General features: G+C 39.4%; 1 protein-coding gene across 1 annotated transcript in view; it reads left to right on the forward strand.

The window, feature by feature from the left end:
* Positions 1 to 18,824, forward strand: part of Gucy1b1 (guanylate cyclase 1 soluble subunit beta 1) — a 42,939-nt gene that overhangs the window by 11,881 nt on the left and 12,234 nt on the right. Inside the window, exons 3-6 of the mRNA XM_021158183.2 lie at positions 1,626 to 1,726; positions 4,371 to 4,489; positions 16,326 to 16,523; positions 17,414 to 17,644. Of these exons, the coding sequence (XP_021013842.1) occupies positions 1,626 to 1,726; positions 4,371 to 4,489; positions 16,326 to 16,523; positions 17,414 to 17,644 (649 nt within the window). The remainder of the gene's footprint in view (positions 1 to 1,625; positions 1,727 to 4,370; positions 4,490 to 16,325; positions 16,524 to 17,413; positions 17,645 to 18,824) is intronic.

Consider the following 18,824-nt stretch of genomic DNA (forward strand, 5'->3'; position numbering starts at 1 on the left):
GCACCTAACTTGAATCACTGCATTATCAAAGAGTATGCATCTGTACATCAATGTTTGGCGTTTTTCCATAGTGTTGCGATGTATGATATTAAGAAGATATAAGCTCTTTGGAGAACTATGTTCCTTTCACTTGACAGTTATGTATGCTTGGAATGTAGAATAAGGTCACACTTGACATATAGGTCAATAACTGAGAATGCAAGTATGTGAAGCTCTATCTTAATAAATATAGACTGCTTTAATGGCTTTGGTCATAAAGTCACATGGCTTTGTGTCATTATTGTCATGGGAAGCCAGTTACATTCAGCTTCTCATTTTAGGAAAGCTAGGTTTTCATGCTCATTTTATATATGTGACTTGCTTAACTTCACCCAACTAATAAATTCTGAGCTCTGAAATTGTGTTTTCTTGGTACAGGGAATGGGATTCAGGGCCTTGTGACTATTAGGAGGACAACTTCCCAGCTATGCATAATTACAGCAAGATCATAAATTATATGCTCTGAAGGACATAGAAAGTCTTTGCAAATGTTCCCATGCTAAGTCATGCATATGAGACGACTCAACTGGGGAGATTTCCCTTGAATAAACAGAGAGCAGCAGCTGTGACAGAACAGCTCCTGAGGGAAGAGTGCCTGGGGTACACCTTGAAAATGTCACTGTGCCAGTGTCTGGGTACAGGAGTTCAAGGGAGGTGGGTTGAGGCAGAGAGAGCTCTCCAACATTGTGTGCGAATGGAGCAAAGTTGTCCATTGTGTCTCACGTGGAGACAGCTGTCTGGGAACTAGTCAGCGCTTTCTCCACCCAGCACTGTTTGAAGGATGGTTTTCTCCACGGCTTGGACACTTCCTTAAGAAAAACAATCCAAATCTGATCACAATAAATAGACTCCTGATGGCTGTTCAGAAATGATAAGCAGCATTTCCTTGCACGAACTGTGCATGGTTTGAGCTGCTGTGTTTAATCTGTGAAAGATATATGAGAAGACTGACCAATCCACTCAGCTTCTCTAACTGGATGGGTTTAAAACATAACTCTTACTCCCACCCCAGACCATCACACAGCCTTTTCCAGTCAGCTACTGATGACTGTTATTCAGGCCAGAAACCTCCTTGTCATGCAGAGACTCTACCCTCCCTCAGGCCAGTTTCAGCAGGCTGTGCTATCTACCCAAACAGTCACCTAAATGGAAGTCCTTGCTCACACACCCTGCTGGCTCTCTTGATCCACTCCCTGCCTTCTCAGCCGAACATGCCGCTCCCCCTAGAGTGTATTTGTTCCAAAATAAGAGGATTCCGGTTTGTTTGGCTAAAGTCTGCATCTCCAGTTCCCAGTACAGTGCCTCACACCTATAGAGAGTCAATAAATATTTACTATTTCCCAGTTTAAACATAACTACATTGCAGTCTGTTATTCATGAGAGTACTAAAATGTATTGCATGTATTGTTTTAATTTGGGCAGAAGCATGTGGCAATTCCTCTGAAGTCACTGGGTTGTTAGGTACACAGCGTCGTCTTAAGCAATTTTGCCTCCACAAATCCTGTTTCAGAAATAAACACTATCATGATTTTGACAGATGCTCTTATTTCAACTTTGCTCTCTATCACTCTTCCATTTTCTTTCAGAAAAGAGGCGCAACTGGATGAAGAAGGCCAGTTTCTTGTCAGAATAATATACGATGATTCCAAAACATATGACCTGGTGGCTGCTGCAAGCAAAGTCCTCAGTAGGTTGAAAACAACTTTCCTGCTCTGTGTTAGCTACACATAGGACCATAAAGGAATGTGTGCTCCAAGACCACAGTGTATCATGCAAGTTTTCACTGTACAGTCGTGAGGGGTTGATGGATGATGCTAGGCTGTGGCTATGCTAAATCCTACCTTTACAGCATAAGCTGTTGGGTAAACAGAACATCGAAAGTGGAAATCTCCTGCCCCCCACCCCTTCCCTATCCCTGTACAAGGTCTTGCATTGGAGGGAAAAACAAACAAACAAACAAACAACTACTGCCAATACTTCAGCATCCCGAAGAGTAAGCACTCAAATGTAGTGTGCAGGAAACATTATTCTTCAAATGTGTTATAGTAATAAGCTATGTGAAGCACTGGCAAAAAGAGAGAGGCAATCCACTGACAGATGAAGTTCACAGATAAGACTCATGGCTGAAAAAAAAACCAATTCAAACAGGTTTCATGGAGTAAAGCCATTCTGAGCACTAATGTTTCAGAGGACTATATATACTTCAACTGCTGTCTGCACAGAAGAGGATGAAATCTTAGCTCTACTTTGCAGAATTTAGGAATTAGAAACAAAACTACTAGATGATTAATAAAAAGAAAAACACATAGCAGTTATGAAAAAACACATAGAGTAAATTTTTAAAATATTGATTTTCAAATGTGCAAAACTGAAATATCTGTTTGGGTCCAGAGTAGAGCTAAAGAAAAAAAAAACCCACACATTTTCAATTTAATAATAAATTAAGGCAAATTTGAGGGATGATGATATCTTATATTATCAAAGTCAGTTAAAACTGTTAATATGTTCATACTATTAATATACTTTTTAATTTATTTTTATGTGAAAGGTATTTGTGATTGTATGTATATGCATATACAGAACAGCATGTGTGTTTGGATGCATGTGCACATGAGAGACCAGAAGACAGTTTCAGGTGTTTTTGTCAATTGTTCTTATTTTTATATATTAAGAAGTTTTTGAAATTATAATTTTTCATTTCTCCATTGCATCTCCTTTCTCTAGGCCTTCCAACATATACTCCATCCTCTCTTCTTCTAACCCATGGCCTCATTTTTGTTTATCATTTATGTATATATTTAGGAATATATATAATATATTTATTCTTCATTACATGAGCACAACCTGCTCAGCCCATATAATGTTGCTTGTAAGTCCGTGTTTTCAAGGTTGATAATTTGTTATTAAATAATCTATTGGTGTGCTCTTCTGTGGAACACACTGTATCTTCTGATCTCTGCATTCTTGGTTGCCTGTACTTCCTTGTCCTGGGCTGAACTCTCAGGCGCTTCCCCCAGCCATCCACATTAACATGTCCAATGGTGTTGTTCTTGCTCTACTCCTGTTCTCTTTAGGCAGGTATGATGGTGAGACTTTGTCAGTGTAGCTTCTGACATATTGAGGAAAGATAATCTCACAGCAAACTCTTATTCCTCTGGATCTTGCAGCCCTTCTGGTCCCTCTTCTGAAGTGACCCCTGAGCCTTAGGTAGTAATTTTGTAGATGTATCTATTTGGACTAGACTTCATGCTTCACATTTTGGGCAGTCACTTCATCTTCCTTTCCAGGATAGGGTCTCCCACTGAACCTGGAATTCACAGTTTGACTGGATGGCTGGTTGGCCACCAAGCTCCATTGATCCACCTGTCTCCAACCCACCAGTGCCGGAGCCACTGTATCTGGCTACTATATAAGCACTGGAGATCCATGTGCAGGTTATCACACTTGTAAGACAGGCACTTTGCCAAAGACTCCATTTGTCCAGCCTCCTCACACCGTTAAGGAATTTTCACTGAAGATATGTGAGATCGGCTTCCTACTAAGATTTATGAATAAGTGGTTTCCCTAGAATTACTTATATTAATAAAAATAAAAGGTCTATCTTCTCAGTAAACGATTCATTGAATAAATAATTATACTCACATACTCACGTTGAGTCAGATGTTAGTCAAAATTCATAAGAAAGGTACCTACATAAATTTCATGAAATATTAATGATCCCTTTCTAAGAAAAAGCAGGATATTAGGATTTATACTCTGTGTAAGAAGTAGTTAAATATTCATATTTCTATAAAGAAAAGTTATTTTGCAACAAGGGATCTTACTACTTTTATTTTGTGTGGGTGGGGGGAGGGAGGTTGTGTGCTTGCTCGTGCTCGTGCACATGTGTGCACGATAGACAGATATTTATGTACCACATCACGTGTATGGGGGTCAGAGGAGAACTTGAGAATCAGTTCTTTCAACCACGTGGACCTTGGGCATCAAAGTCTGGTCACGAAGCTTCATAATGTCATTTTACGAATGCTGTGTCCTTGATTTGAATAAATGTTTTTAAAAGAAACAATACACTAAATACCTAATAAAAACTATTAAACATACGTGTGTTAGTATATAAATTGAGAAAAATGGTTATATCCCTAATAGTGTGAGTTGCACCATTAACTCATTAGCATAGTCTTCTAAGATTTCATATTAGTTCGTTGGTCAGAGATTCTATGTTCACACTGTACAATAATTGTCGATATTTTATATCATTTCCATATACACTTGTGCTTATTCTTCTTATTGAGAGTCTTCTGCCTGTTCTTTCTTTTTCATCTACAAAACAGACCTCAATGCTGGCGAAATCCTGCAGATGTTTGGGAAGATGTTTTTCGTCTTCTGCCAGGAGTCTGGCTACGATACCATCTTGCGTGTCCTGGGATCTAATGTCAGGGAGTTTTTGCAGGTGAGATGTTCGAGGTCCTGAGAGTGAAAGCTCTCGGTGCCTGTTATTAAATTTGAGCTCTGAAATACTTCTATTTAGCCAGCTGGACAAGAGTGTCTTGCTGCTGGCAAGGAACCCTAGTGACCATTCTCACATAAAATTTAATTATTAGATGATTCTACACATATTTCAGAATTTTCAGTCATGTGTTTTCATAGTTTCTGGTTGTTGATTCTGAATATGCGAGCCTTCAATTAGTATTCTCTTAAAGTCCACAGGGTCTATCACGACCTGTTCAATTGCCTTTAAGAAAGAATTACTCGTGCTAATGATGTGGTCTTTTGTTTTCATATGTAATCTGGTTTATTTTTTGTAACATACTTCTAAATATAAGCTCTCATTGGACAGTGTATGAGTATTTAGTAAGCAGTTTCTGGGCTCCTTATTAGGAGAAAGCTGTAGGTGCTTCAGGTATCCCACTTTGGAGAACTAATTCATCGCATTTGAGTTACAAATCAGTTGATCTAACATAGAAAGAAAGAGATATGAGGAAATTCAAAGTTGGTTTCAGGTAAAAAAAAAATAACAACAACAACAACAAAAACCCCAAAAGACAAAAACAAACACCAGCCCTCAAGGCCTTTATCTTACAGCACTCAACAGTGACCACAGAAGTCTGTCCTAGTAAGTTCCCCGTTTGCTGAGAGGCTATTTCGGGACTGCCTGTGCTATTTTGAGCTCTGGCTTTTGTGAGACCCTCCGGATGAATGTGTGAAGGCTCAGCGTCATGGAGCTGGGTTGCAAAGAGTGTGTCCAACCTGACTGCTGAGAGAGGCTAGACCTGCTGGAAAGTGATGTCAGCGCAGTCCCAGCTGAACTGAAGCCCAGTCTTGAGAGAATGTAAACCACTCCAAGGCCAGCTGCGTTATTGATTTAACAGCCAAAATAAGAACGCTGGTGTTTAATCAAAATGTCTGTTGTTTACACAGGGACATTTTTCTTATAAACTTAAAGCAGCGTTAAATCAAGATGAACACTGGTTTATAGACTCCAGCTGTGGACTTACTAAAGTCCTGCTATCCGAAGAAAGAATGCCCCTTCCAAAGGAAATAGCTACTGATGTTGAAGTCAGTCTGATAATCTGATGGTGTTTAAATTGATTATTTCAAACGGATTGAATCTTGAGACTTCAAAGTGTTGGAGGGATTTTAGAGTCTTTGAATATAAAGTACATTTTTAAAGTATGTTTGTTGACCACTGTCGCCTTCCAGAGATTTTTTAAAAATATATTTGAGTGTGTGTGTGTGTGTGTGTGTCCATATACTCAGAGATGCAGGTACCCAGAGGCCAGAAGTGGGCATCTGATCCCTTGGAGTTGGAATTAAAGGACACTGAGAACTACCTTTGTAGGTGCTGGGAACGGAATTCTGGTCTTCTGTTAGAGGAGTGAATGGCCACAACTGTTGAGCCACGTCTTTAGCCCCACCCGTGAAGTTTCAACTTACAATAGCTCTCCATTTTAATGTCATTCTCAGTGATTAGATTTACACAACAGGTCACAGATTTCAGTAGATTTATTCATTTCTTCATCTTACCTGAACTCATTTTTTACCATCTCCCATCTCACAGAGGAGGTGTTTTTATGTGCTCTCAAACTGTAGAGATGCTAGCTCCTCAACACATTGTAAAAGCTTAATTATTACTTGATAATTTTCTGCATTATGTAGTACACCCCGGTCACACCAGCCAACCTTTTCAGGCCCCCTCCCTCTCTACCAGTACCCAAATCCTCCTAACAAGTCTTCATCCAGCCATCCTATCTTTCTGTTTTGCATTGGTTTTGACTGGTTCATCCAAGACTGCCCGCCCTGGGCATGGCTAGTGGCTGCATCATTAAAGGCAGTGATGGCCTTTCCCTTAGCAACCTCAACTACCAGTAGCTCACTACTCTCCAGGCACAGCCAGGGCCCTGTAGTCCCCTTCAGCATTCCTGACTGGATGTTCACATGTTCCACTTCTGTGAGATGATGAGTCCAGTGTGCATGGCATGCTGGGAAAACAGCTTTCATGACCATCCTCCCCATCATGTGGCCTTTGTTACCTTCACTCTGTCCCCTCTTTTGTGATGTTCCTTGAGCTGGGGAAGCAGAGATACGGTCATCACAGTGAGGGCTGGGCAAAGTGACTCAAAAGTGACTCAGTCAAGTATTCTTAGGATCTTGAACAGCCAGTCTCCACATTAACTACTGTTACTACTAAAGGAAGATTCCCTGAACAAGTCTGAAGACAGAGCAAGTCTATCAGTAGGAAGTTAACAATTTAGGTTGGCAAAATGCCTGTTTGGCAACACGGAAGAGGTAGATTCACCTGGGGCCTCCCAGCCATGGCCTTTCACCTGACTACAGCATCCGATATGAACTTTCACACTGGAAATTATCTAAGAGGTAATTCACCCAGTTCCCAAGATGATGCAAAAGAATAAAAAACGGATCATTTATAATTTAATATTAAAACTTTATTGACATCTTTAAATTAACTATGATTTTATTTTGTGTCCCCTTGAGTACGACTGAAAACTACAAACTTTGGAATTATCAAGTTTTTGTTATTTCCTACTTTTGAACAGTGAATTTTTGTCTTGCAACTCTCTACTATCATGGCAAATTTATTACAATAAGATAATACTTTACTTAGAAGTAGGTGGTTTTGTTGGGGTTAGTCTAACAAATAGAAATTCAGTGCACCTTTCTCTGTGTCTGTTGTTGTAAAGCGAAGCACCTGGTTTTCACAGATTGTTTTAAGATCCTAGCTTACATATAACATTTTTCTTCCAGCATATATTAATAAAACACTCTTCACCATGTACTTCTCCAATCACAGAGTGAGATGAACTGGCTTCATCATATGGAGAGTTCAAAAGTTTTTCTTTCTTTTTCACCCCCTAATTTTAATAAATAACCAAATATTTCAACTTATCCTAAATGCTAAATTTGGAGAACTCAGTCTTTTTGATGTTTCTTTGAAACTTTCCAGGAAGGGTCTTCCTTTATTGAGAGACTAGACATCCTCCTCACTTCTTCACTCTCTTCTCTTTACTCTGAGGAGTTGTCTAAAATGCAAATATAAGCTCATCATATCCTTTTCTTCTTTGAGCCCTTCAGTGATTCTCTCTTGCTTGCTGGAAGTATGAAGCATATCAGGTTTAAGGCAGTGCAGAGGACTTCTCCCACCACACTCTCCATCTCTAGACCCTCTCAGAGCATACAGTTAACCTTGACCTCTGTGGACTCTTTATTTGCCGGGCTCCCTCTTTCCTCTGGGGCTGTGTGCACACTCTAGCCTCAGCCTGGGACAGGGCTCTGGCTCCTATCTATTCACAGAGCAAAGTCAGTTGGTCTTCCAGGTCTCTTTGCTTCTTCCAGGAAGACTCCATTCTTTGGTCTAAACTCTGCCCTTCTTGAGAGGTGGTCGCTGGCTTTTCTCAGGCTTTCAAAGCAGGCTGTCCCGAGCCTCAGTCCTGGCACTAAAGCATCATTTCCTGTTTCTTTCACTGGAATGTAAACCATGGCAGGCCAGAGACCCTGCAGAGTAACTCAGTGGATGCTTGCCTTAAACCAGAGGGGGGATGAACCAATTGCTTAAAAGCAAAAGAAGAAAGGAAGGAAGAAAACATCCAATAAGTGGATCCGGTAGTAATGATTTCATCAAGGACCGTCCCTTTGAAGTGGGGCTGTGCAACATTGAGAGTTTTTCAAGAAAAGTATAGCTTCCATCTTAGAGGAATTATGAGAGTTTATTCTGAGCCAAAAATGAGTGACCATGACCTGGAAACACAGACTCAGGTTGCCAGATTTGATTCCATGTGCCATGACTACTCTTGGCTTGGTGGACATTAGTACTCAGCTAATAATACATTTTAGAGGTTTTACTTAATAGTCATGAAGATGTTAAATCAGAATGGGAAAAAAAAAGAAGTCTATTAAAAGACCAGAGATAATTCTTGGTAATTTGGCGCCAGAAATGCAGCATTCCAATCCTATAACCTCAAAGCTCTAATTGGTCAGTCAGCTCTATAAAGTTTTAAATATATCCATGCTGGTTTTTTTAATTTCTTTTTCTGAAAATTTCACTTGATAGAAGTTAGGCTGAAATTGACACATAAGAAAAGATACATTAGAGTTTTTTTTTTTTAGGTAGGTAAGGTAAATTTGTGTTTATTTTTCAATTTTCAGGCTAAAATCCTGCATCTATACATTAAAATACATTGCTATATCTTTACATTAAATATACCTCTGCATTTTTTAAATGTCAACTTTGATATTCCCATTTAAACATGTCAGATAACATTAACATTGCTACTAAAGGTATAGCTCAGGAGACTGTTTTACCAGGCCAGGTTTTGAGTAAGCGCGTTCATCTATTTCATCATTGCAAAGAAGACTTAGGGTGTAGAGCTTCTCTTCCTGTCTCTCTTTGAATATCTTAGCAAGAGTGGCTTTTCCAAAACACACATACACACACGGGGGTGGGGGGAGAGGGAGAGGGAGGGAGAGAAGACATACACACACTCACACACACATATGCATGCATATACATGCATATATGCTCACACATATATAATTATATGAAATGTACTTTAAATGTTTCTGAATTCCAAAAACTGTATGTATGTATGTTTGTATGTATGTATGTATGTATGACTGGAAGACATCAATTCTGTAGGCATTGGTTAATTCTAGAGCAACTTTTTAAACGATTTTCACATGTATTTATTTAGTTTGTGAGTATACACCCAGATGTATGCACATGCAAGAGCACGTTTCTGGATGTCGTTGGTCAGTTTTAAAGGAGGTGGCTTTCTCCTTCCTTCTGAGTTCCTCGGAAACCAAACTCAGATCATCAGGTGTGGTGACAAATGCTTTCACACACTGAGCTGTCTCAGCATAATTCTGGAGTATTCGTAATATTTCACAAATCGATGCTTTCAGTGAGATAATACGTCTGCTCCTTTATAGAAATGGTATATTCCAGGCCACACAGTAAAGGCAATGTCTGTAATTTAGTTCTATGACATTTTGACATTTTCTGTGACTATTTTCTTTAAACAGTGCTTGCCTTCTCATTTGAGAGCTTTTTCGTCCATCACCAAACTCATGGCCTTATACAACTTCTCTTGTGTTTCTAGATTCAATGTTTAAAATTTTGCATTATGGTGACTTTAACAATGAGGTTTCCCAATGAACACAGTGATAAAGTATAGAAATACTTCTAGAGGAAGCTTTGTCCATTTGTCTGTAGGAATTGAATAGCCTGCACGTGGCTTTTCTTCAGTTGGTGCCGCTATCAGTTTGGGGGCTGTGAATAAAAGTCATCTTTTGAGTTTATTCTGAAGTGAATTAGTAATTGAAAACACAAACAATAAGATGAAGAATTAAGAAAACTTTTACTCTGATTGTTAGATTTTATATGGATTTAACTGAGACTGTGGTTGAAAAGACAAAGCTATATTTTAGCAAGATTTTTCCACTCTTTTGTACTTCTATGTTCTTAAATTAGGCATACACAAATTTCTCTCTGAATGTCTGTGAGCAGAATGAAGCAGTCCTGCTGCATATGTATGCTTGGCTGGCCCCCTGAGAACATCACTGGTAACGATTGCCAGCCAGTGTTGTTTGAACTTCAATCCGTTCTGCATTGTGAATACATTTTCCAGAGGTCATTGAGACAGTATCTTCTGTCCCTCCTGTGCCTGGCTGGCCTCCATCAGGAGATGCACGTCTCCTTCCTTTGAATAAGGGTTGGCTTTGGCAATCATTTGACCAGCAGATTAGGCAAAGGTGACATAATGACACATCCTAGGCCATAGAATCAATAGTCTTCATTTTGTTTCTTGGGTATCTGGGGGCAGTGGGTGGGGATCCATTATGGATCCAGAAACCTAACATGAGAAGTTCAGGCCACACAGACTGTGTAGAGATAGTCAGAACAAAATCCTGCCTGATTTCCTTGCATGTAATTGGCTTACAAAAACCTGGCTACATTGCTGGCCATTTCAAGGGTTCATCATAAAAGAACCAGTCACCCTGTCTATGTTCTGGTGACACCAGTAAGGCATTTCCACACTCAGACAGCAGGGGACTTGTCAAAGATAACAATAAATTATCATTAATTAGCATTTCAATCAATAGGTGTTGCTGTCTGTGGTTTGCTATACCACAAGGGCAACAGCAACAGGCTTTGATTATTTTTCCTTGTAGGTTTTTTTTTTTTCCTGTTAGTATGTATGTGCACTTATGTAATGAATCAAGAACTTTGAGTAAATCCTTGGTGAGATGATGCACAGCTTTGGTAGTGGGACTCAAATAAGGCCAAAACAAGATTATCGCTTCATTCATTCCCTGTGATGCTGCATTGCTAGTTTATCTGTACTTTATGGCCCAAGGTTGCCAGGTTCACTTAAAAAACACAGAGAAAAATGCTATTTTAGAGACTAGTTAAGATGTGTATTCAGGAGCTTATTTTAATATCCATAAGGATGGCATATAAAAATTTAAATATACTTTCATTCTTGGCTAGAAGGCTTGGTTTGTGGCACTTTCAGCCCACTCCCTCCATATATTCCGAATCCTCCCCCAACACAGCATACAGCCTGCAGGAGGACTGTCTCCAGCTCTGCTTAGCTCTGATTTGGACTTATAAAACACAGCCCACCGGCAGCATCCTGGCATTCACAGCAGATCCAATTTCAAATTCTCAAATGTTTGTACAAGGGGCTATTTTGGGAAATACTAGGATTTTCCTGAACAGCTATAAAGCCCTAATACTTCCCTAAATTATTTATATTTTGTAGAAAAAATGCACTTGACACTTTATTTTAACTTTTGAAACTCAAAAAGAAACATCTAAACTCAATTTCTACAACCTTCAACTAAAATATGACTTAATTTTATTTTAAACAGAAAAACAGAACAAAACTTCAGAAGGAAGAGAAATACATTAAAAGTGAAAGATTCTTCTTTGAATAATTGGTTGCACTAAATATAGATCCGTTGTTAAATTTGGTATTATCTGGAAGGATTCTGTTTTTAACATGCATTGTAAAGGACAGAAATATGTGAAATATATGTAAGTGCATTTTATTTATTTTTATTGTTATTGAAGATATGGCTTTTGAGAAGATGAGGTAAGAAGTACATACTGTTTTGGGGGAGGTTGTTTGCTTTTTGTTTTGTTTTGTTTTGTTTTTTGAGAAAGAGTTTTTAGTGTAGCCATGACTGTGCTGGAACACCAGGTAGGCTTTGAACTCCAGAGATTCTCCTGCATCTGCAAGTGCTGGGATTAAATGTGTGTACCACTTCCACAGGGCTAATACTACAATTTTAAAAGTGATTTCTATTTAAATAATTTTTTTAATTTATTTTTCATTATTTGTATTTGATATTTTCAGTTTAAATAATTTTAAAGGCTCTGATAAGTTTTCTTTGCAAATAAAATATTCCAGTTTACTTTTTGACTTTTTTTGTTGTTTTTGTTTTTGTTTTTTGAGACAAGGTTTCTCTGTATAGCCCTGGCTGTCCTGGAACTCACTCTGTATAGACTAGGCTGGCCTTAAACTCAGAAATCTGCCTGACTCTGCCTCCTAAATGCTGGGATTAAAAGAGTGTGCCGCCACTGCCCAGCTAAAAAGAGTTGCCTTTTAAAAGAAAAACAAAAAAACAAACAAACAAACCAAAAACCAAATCAATCATTTATTTATTTTTAAAATCTTTATGCGTAAGTGTGAATTCCTACATGTCTGTGCACTGTATTGATATCTAGTGTCCCGGAAGGCTTGGCTTCTATTTCCTAAAGGGGAGTTACAGGCAGTTGTAAGTTGTGAGTTACAGCAGCTGAGGGTCCTATGCAAGATAAGCAAGTGCTCTTAAGTGGCTCTGAGTCACCTCTGAAGCCAACTTCATGCTTTTCTTTTACAAACACTAAACCTTTTCATTTTTTTTGAAGGAGCAGCTCCTAAGAGGAAAGGCAGAAGCAAAGAACAAACCTGCTTCCATTTTAGGCTTAAAAGCCATCTTACATTAAAGACAAACTAGGCTCATTCCTATTTATGATTAAACTTTTGTTTCTCAAGGATTGGGCTATGCCCCACCTGTAACCTTAACTACAAATGGTCCTGTACCTCCTGTTCCAGGAATGGCAGTCATGTCTTTGTTTCAAAGAGTTCTTTATAACCATCTTGCGACCCTCATTGTTTCAAAAGGTTATATGACCACCTGAGACAACCTTGTTATGCCTACCTTGCAACCATACCTTTGTTCCAAGAGGCCATTAGGACTCCATTGTTTTTCCTGTTCTTATAACTTCAACTATTTTGCCCTCCCCCCTTCCCCAATTTGGAAACCATCTACTTCTGAACTATTACACCCAGTGCTGACCTCTTCCCATTAGGGAAAGTAACCCGTGTATGCAAATAAAAATATTTTAATTAATTGCTTGCTTCAATTAGTTTGACCATGATTATATGGGTCAGATCTTTCTCTGTGTGTCCCACCAGCTTTGAGTTAAATTCGCCATTTGTTTCAGCATCCTTCTTCTCCAACTTCCAATGACCTGTTTCTCATTAACTTCACCAAGGGGATTTTCAGGGGCTGCAATTCACGTTAAACATGGTGGATGCAGACCCTGCCTCTCAGAGATGTGAGAGGAGAAAGTGCTGGGGGAGAGGATGGAAGGACGGAGAAGGCTTTGCAAGAACATCTTTCATTTTCAGGGCTGAATCTCAGTGGATTGTCTCCACAGACAACTTCCTTTCAACCACAAGGATCAGGATTAAGGATTATGGAGACTGGAAACAAAAAACAAAAAACAGTTTGCTTTCCAGGCAGAGTCTTTATCTCTACATTTCTGTGGCCAATTTACAAGGTTTTGATTAGCTGTACTGCGAGCAAAGAGAGGAGGTCTTGGATTTCTGCATAGTTTGTCTCTGTAATTATATATGAACTTATTTTTGGCATGCCTGGTATATTTTTTTAAAATGTGCGTTATTTTCTAAGTAGTCCAAAAATCTTAAAATATACGCGCACCTTAAACATATTTCCCCAAAGAACAACAGCCTCCTACATCTGTAGAGCACACTCCTTCTCGAGCTGCAGCAAGGCCCACAGCCCAAGTGTAACAGGAATCATTTTCCTTCTTCTACAAAGCACAAACACCAGGAGACTGCTAAAGTGGCCTGGCAGCTGCAGAATTCCCGCATAGAAAATATGCCTTTATTCTCTTTGTGAGAGAGGGAACACGCAATGATATCAGCACCGTTAGAAATGGAATTAAAACTTCAGACTAGATTTTTGGTTATCGGAACAAAAACACCACCATTTTAGATGATGCTAAGGAGGAGAAGCCCAAGCGTATTCGCGGTTGCTCCATGGCTTCCTGGAAGTTGTTCACGCTGAAGCATCTGTGTTTACATTTTCCCACGGCTTTTTGGCTCTTATGCGCATGTGCGAACTCCTTGTAACTGGCCCTGCAGCTGCTCTCTTCCTGTACTTACCTCCATGGGTATATTTAGAAATAAAACAATTCTAGTTTTGTGATGAAAGGTTTATTGCCCAGACTGTATCAATATAGCTATGTTAGTGAACAGTCAAATGTGTTTAGTTAGTGCTATCAAATGTGAATAGCTTTTCTCTTGGCCATGTTAAGGGTCCCTGTTTGTGATTTCCAGAGGATATTGTAACTATAGTAGTTTAAATGTGAAGACTGCGCATTTATTAGCAATACAAGTGTGGTGAAAATAATTTAAATTTAATCACAATCCCATTTCTTAGAAGAGACAGGTCGTGGTAAGCGCTTGAAACTTGATAGAGTAGAACTGAGTGAGGAAAGCGGTAACTGAAGAAATCCCGAGAGTGAGTTTTGTGTGGGATACTATCTAAAGAAAATCAATATTACATTAAGTGGTAAATCTCTCATGCTCCAACAAAGCACTCAGCTTGTGCATTTAATTAGTAGCAAATTCAATACAACAGCAAATCCCTGGAGACTCAGTTACCACAAAAAGGCTTGAACACCATACCATGCCCAGCCTTTGTAGTGACCCTCTTGCCTGCAGGACTGCATCGTAGCAAGGCTGTACTTCCAATACTCAGACCTTAATCGTGCCCACACCCGTGCACAAATTCAGATGGCTGGCCTTGCGGGAAGGGTGCTACCTTTCACCTGTCCTGGGTGACCAAGTCCAGTGTCAGAACTGCCTTACCATCAAGGTGGCCACTGGTAGAAATGGTACCTTTGTCACTGCCAAGGTATTGTCTTGACTGCTTGTAGGAATGTACAGAGGGCACATAATGAACCAAAATGAAAATTGATAGCAAGCACATGTCTATTGACTAGGGAATATTTAAATATTTTGTTTAGAAAAATGAAAAAGTATTAAACCACCTATTTAAGATAGCTTTCTTTCATACAAGGAATATAACGCAGTACTTGGACTGTATATTTAAGTATTTTGTTTAGAAAAATGAAAAAGTATTAAACCACCTATTTAAGATAGCTTTCTTTCATACAAGGAATATAACGCAGTACTTGGACTGTAATATGGAAGAAATGGGTTTTTAATGCAGCCACAAACTCAGCTCTGACTTTGTGGAAAATGGAGATATGTAAAACTCTTAGCAATACATTTTCTTCTCAAGAGGTTTTTCTCTTTCAAGATTGTTACATCAAAAGTTCGGCAGGGGTCTTAAGGTCCTGCAGCGGAGCTTTCGGGTCTTCTCTTCACGGGGAAGAATTTCCACAAAAACAATTTGTTAAAGAAAGAATCCATTGTATGGTTCAACTCAATAGAAAGAAAGGAATATGAAGTTCTGGGACAGGTAGGTTTCAGGAATGGCATGGAGCAAGCTAGACTGCCTCTTAAGTTTCACGCTACAGCAGCGGCCCCTAGAGGAAGTCAGAAGAAGCCTTGTTTTAAAACAAAAAAACAAAACAAAACAAACGCTAGCTTGACTTGATTTTTATAGAGATATTAGAGGGAGGGAAGAAAACAGAAGTCATTATAGACTGAAACACCCAGACTGACACTGGATTTATCCAGCTCATTGAAACAGTGTAAGCCTTCACGACTCTCTGTGCCTGGATCTATTTCCTGAATCTCTTCATTTCTGCACGGGACACATTATCAACTAAATGCTGGATTGAATTAAAAGTGTAACTTTCTTATTTCTTAGGTCAATATGAATATAAATCACTTTTGAATTTTAGGAGCTAATAGGTGCTGAAGAACTTAGCATGTTCTAAGTGACAAGCTTACAAAAATTAGGAAGTTTAATTTTCTAAGCCTTTAGCCTGAGATGGTGATTTTGCTGCTCTGCCTGGGCTCTGCTATTGACTGGGGACCACGGATGGACCGGGAATTTATACACGTCTACTTTAGTCACTTATCAAAGTAATATGCTTATATTTCACCATCCTTGACATTTTGATATTTTCTTTTATTGACTTCAGATGGGTATTATAGTGCGAGCAGAAAAATATGTGGTTGATTTACACAATGTTCTCTCCTGAATACTACAGTGTGCATCAACAACAATCCTAGATGCCTGATTTTAACCTTAAGTATGCTCTTGAGACTTGCCGTTAACAATCACATAGATTCGTCTCAACTATTCTGCTCTCTTTTCATTCTCTCTGTGGTACTTACCTCAGAGCCATCTTAGGGGTGCCATGAAGGATCCCCCCTAGGTAGATGTTTACACTAGTGATCTGCCCAGCAAACCCAGATGTGAACCTTCTTTCTGCTGTTTGCATGGCTATGACCTCATAGACATTCCTAGTCACTATGCTTCCGTTTTCACTACAGAACCTCGATGCCCTGCATGACCACCTCGCCACCATTTACCCAGGGATGCGCGCACCTTCCTTCAGGTGCACAGATGCGGAGAAAGGCAAAGGGCTCATCCTGCACTACTACTCGGAAAGAGAGGGGCTTCAGGACATCGTGATCGGGATTATCAAGACTGTTGCTCAACAGATACACGGCACTGAGATAGACATGAAGGTAATGTTCACCCGCTAAGATGTTCCGAACATTGGAACATTTGAAATGATACCTCACTGATTGCTGCTTGTGGGCTACATTAGCGGTACTTGTGAGCCAAAATGGCATAAACCCCAGAAGTCTTCTCTATTTGGCCTTCAAATGCATTAACACTGGGCGATTTCCCCCTTGCAACAGATTCTCTTTCTATTTATATGTTACTTAAGGCAAGAAGAAATTCAATTCCTCTCCGTGAATACAGGCCAGCTGGAAATAGGGTGGGCCATGTGACATGCGAGTTATCAGATTGTGGAGAGTGAAATGTAAAGAACATTAAATTAGTCGATTTTACAGATCACTTATTCCATGTGAATTCTTTTCTCTTTCCTAAAATGTACCAGGAACATTTTATCATGACAACCAAAAGTCTTTGATTCTGTTCTTTCTTGATTTTGCTTTTTAATCAAGTTGTGCTGGTGAACTTAGCCAAGCCAGCTCTGGTCTTTTCCTGGTGCTATTGATAACACCCTTTGTTATTTCTGAGTGGCAGTTTTAAGGTATCAATACAAAGAGCATGTAATGAAAAAAAAAACTGCTATTTTTCTGTCTCTGACCTCTGTAGTTTCTCCTAGCCAGGTACTTTGTTTTTGCTTATCATGTTTAGCCTCAACCATAGATTCGTTGTACAAACATCCCTGTTCAGGAGGCCTACCCCAGGAGGCCAACACGGTATATTCTTCCTAGTCCACTCAAAAGGCCATGTGTGCTAATGAGAAATTTATACCAGATTATAAATAGTAATTATGTATTAATAATTATGGGAAATGTTCATAAGCAGTCCCTTACATTCAGATATAATAACAAAGCTAAAATACCAGCAGTTAACCACATTTCCTCCCATTGACATCTAGGTTATTCAGCAAAGAAATGAAGAATGTGATCATACCCAGTTTTTAATTGAAGAAAAAGAATCAAAAGAAGAGGATTTTTATGAAGATCTGGATAGGTTTGAAGAGAATGGTACCCAGGAATCACGTATCAGCCCTTACACCTTCTGCAAAGCATTTCCTTTTCACATCATATTCGACCGGAACCTAGTGGTCACTCAGTGTGGAAATGCCATCTACAGAGTGCTCCCCCAGGTAAAATGCACAGCTCTACCACCTTGTGATCTGACACACACACATACACACACACACACACACACACACACACACACACACACACATACACACACCCTGTTACAGATTCCATTTGTTATCAGGACCGATCCCACGCACTTATAACCTAAATGTGTTTGAAAATATTGAAAAATTCCTTAGGGCTTTTATCTGTATCTACTTTAATCACTTACAGGGAGAGGAGGGAGTTGTATGAGAATAGTAGACTTGCTTTGTGAGAAAATCGGGAAATTGCTAAGAGCAGTCAGCTTTCACTCCGGTTTTTGTTTATTAAATAAATATTCACTGCCTAGCTACCTTCCAAAAATAGCTTTCAAAACCAGCTGTTGACAAGGGGAAGAAGGAAGTTTACAAACAAGCAAGATGAAAAACATAGACATTACCATGGGAAGAGTGGCAGGGCTAAGAAGGACCCCAGGCTCTGCAGCCACAGTTGGTTTGCACTCCCAGGAGTCACGTGAAAACTCCCTGTGCACTCACGTTCTCTCCTGTCCCATGTTAGGATTGGTCCCTGGCATGTATGCATCTGGGGCTACCATTTGCTTTAACGCAGGACCAGAATGCCGGGGTCTTGTGGAAAGCTGTAGATGTGGAAGCAGCAGAGTGTTTTGTGCTCCTGTGGGCTCTCCCACTTGGTGTGTGACCTTGCCTGTTTCCCTTGGTCCTGACATGGCAGGAGGTCCCTTCAGTCAGTCACTTGCTTCATCATCAGTGGGCACTTTGTGTTAGCACTTCTATTAATATTGACTCTCCTTGAATGTGTTATAAGGAAGTATTTACCGCTGTTTTGACTTACTGGCATTAGATACCATGGGCTTCTTCAGTTTAGAAGATAAATCTCCCTTTTTCTCTTTATTATTTTATTTTCATGAGCTTTATATTTATGTCTACATAGTAGTCGCCTAAATCCTTTCTTGTTCCTGCAAGTATTTGGCATTTGCTTAAATACTCTGTTGCAAATAGCAAAATTTGAGGCCACAGTCAGGGAAAATCTCCCACACAATACTTATGATTATTTTTCACACACACACACACACACACACACACACACACACACATATATATATATATATATATATATATATATATATATATACCTGGTCTAGCTTAATTTCAAGACCAATAGCTAATCATAAAGTCA

This window comes from Mus caroli, unplaced genomic scaffold, assembly GCF_978045245.1.
Source record: "Mus caroli unplaced genomic scaffold, Mus_caroli_1 scaffold_3, whole genome shotgun sequence".
Taxonomy (NCBI): domain Eukaryota; kingdom Metazoa; phylum Chordata; class Mammalia; order Rodentia; family Muridae; genus Mus; species Mus caroli.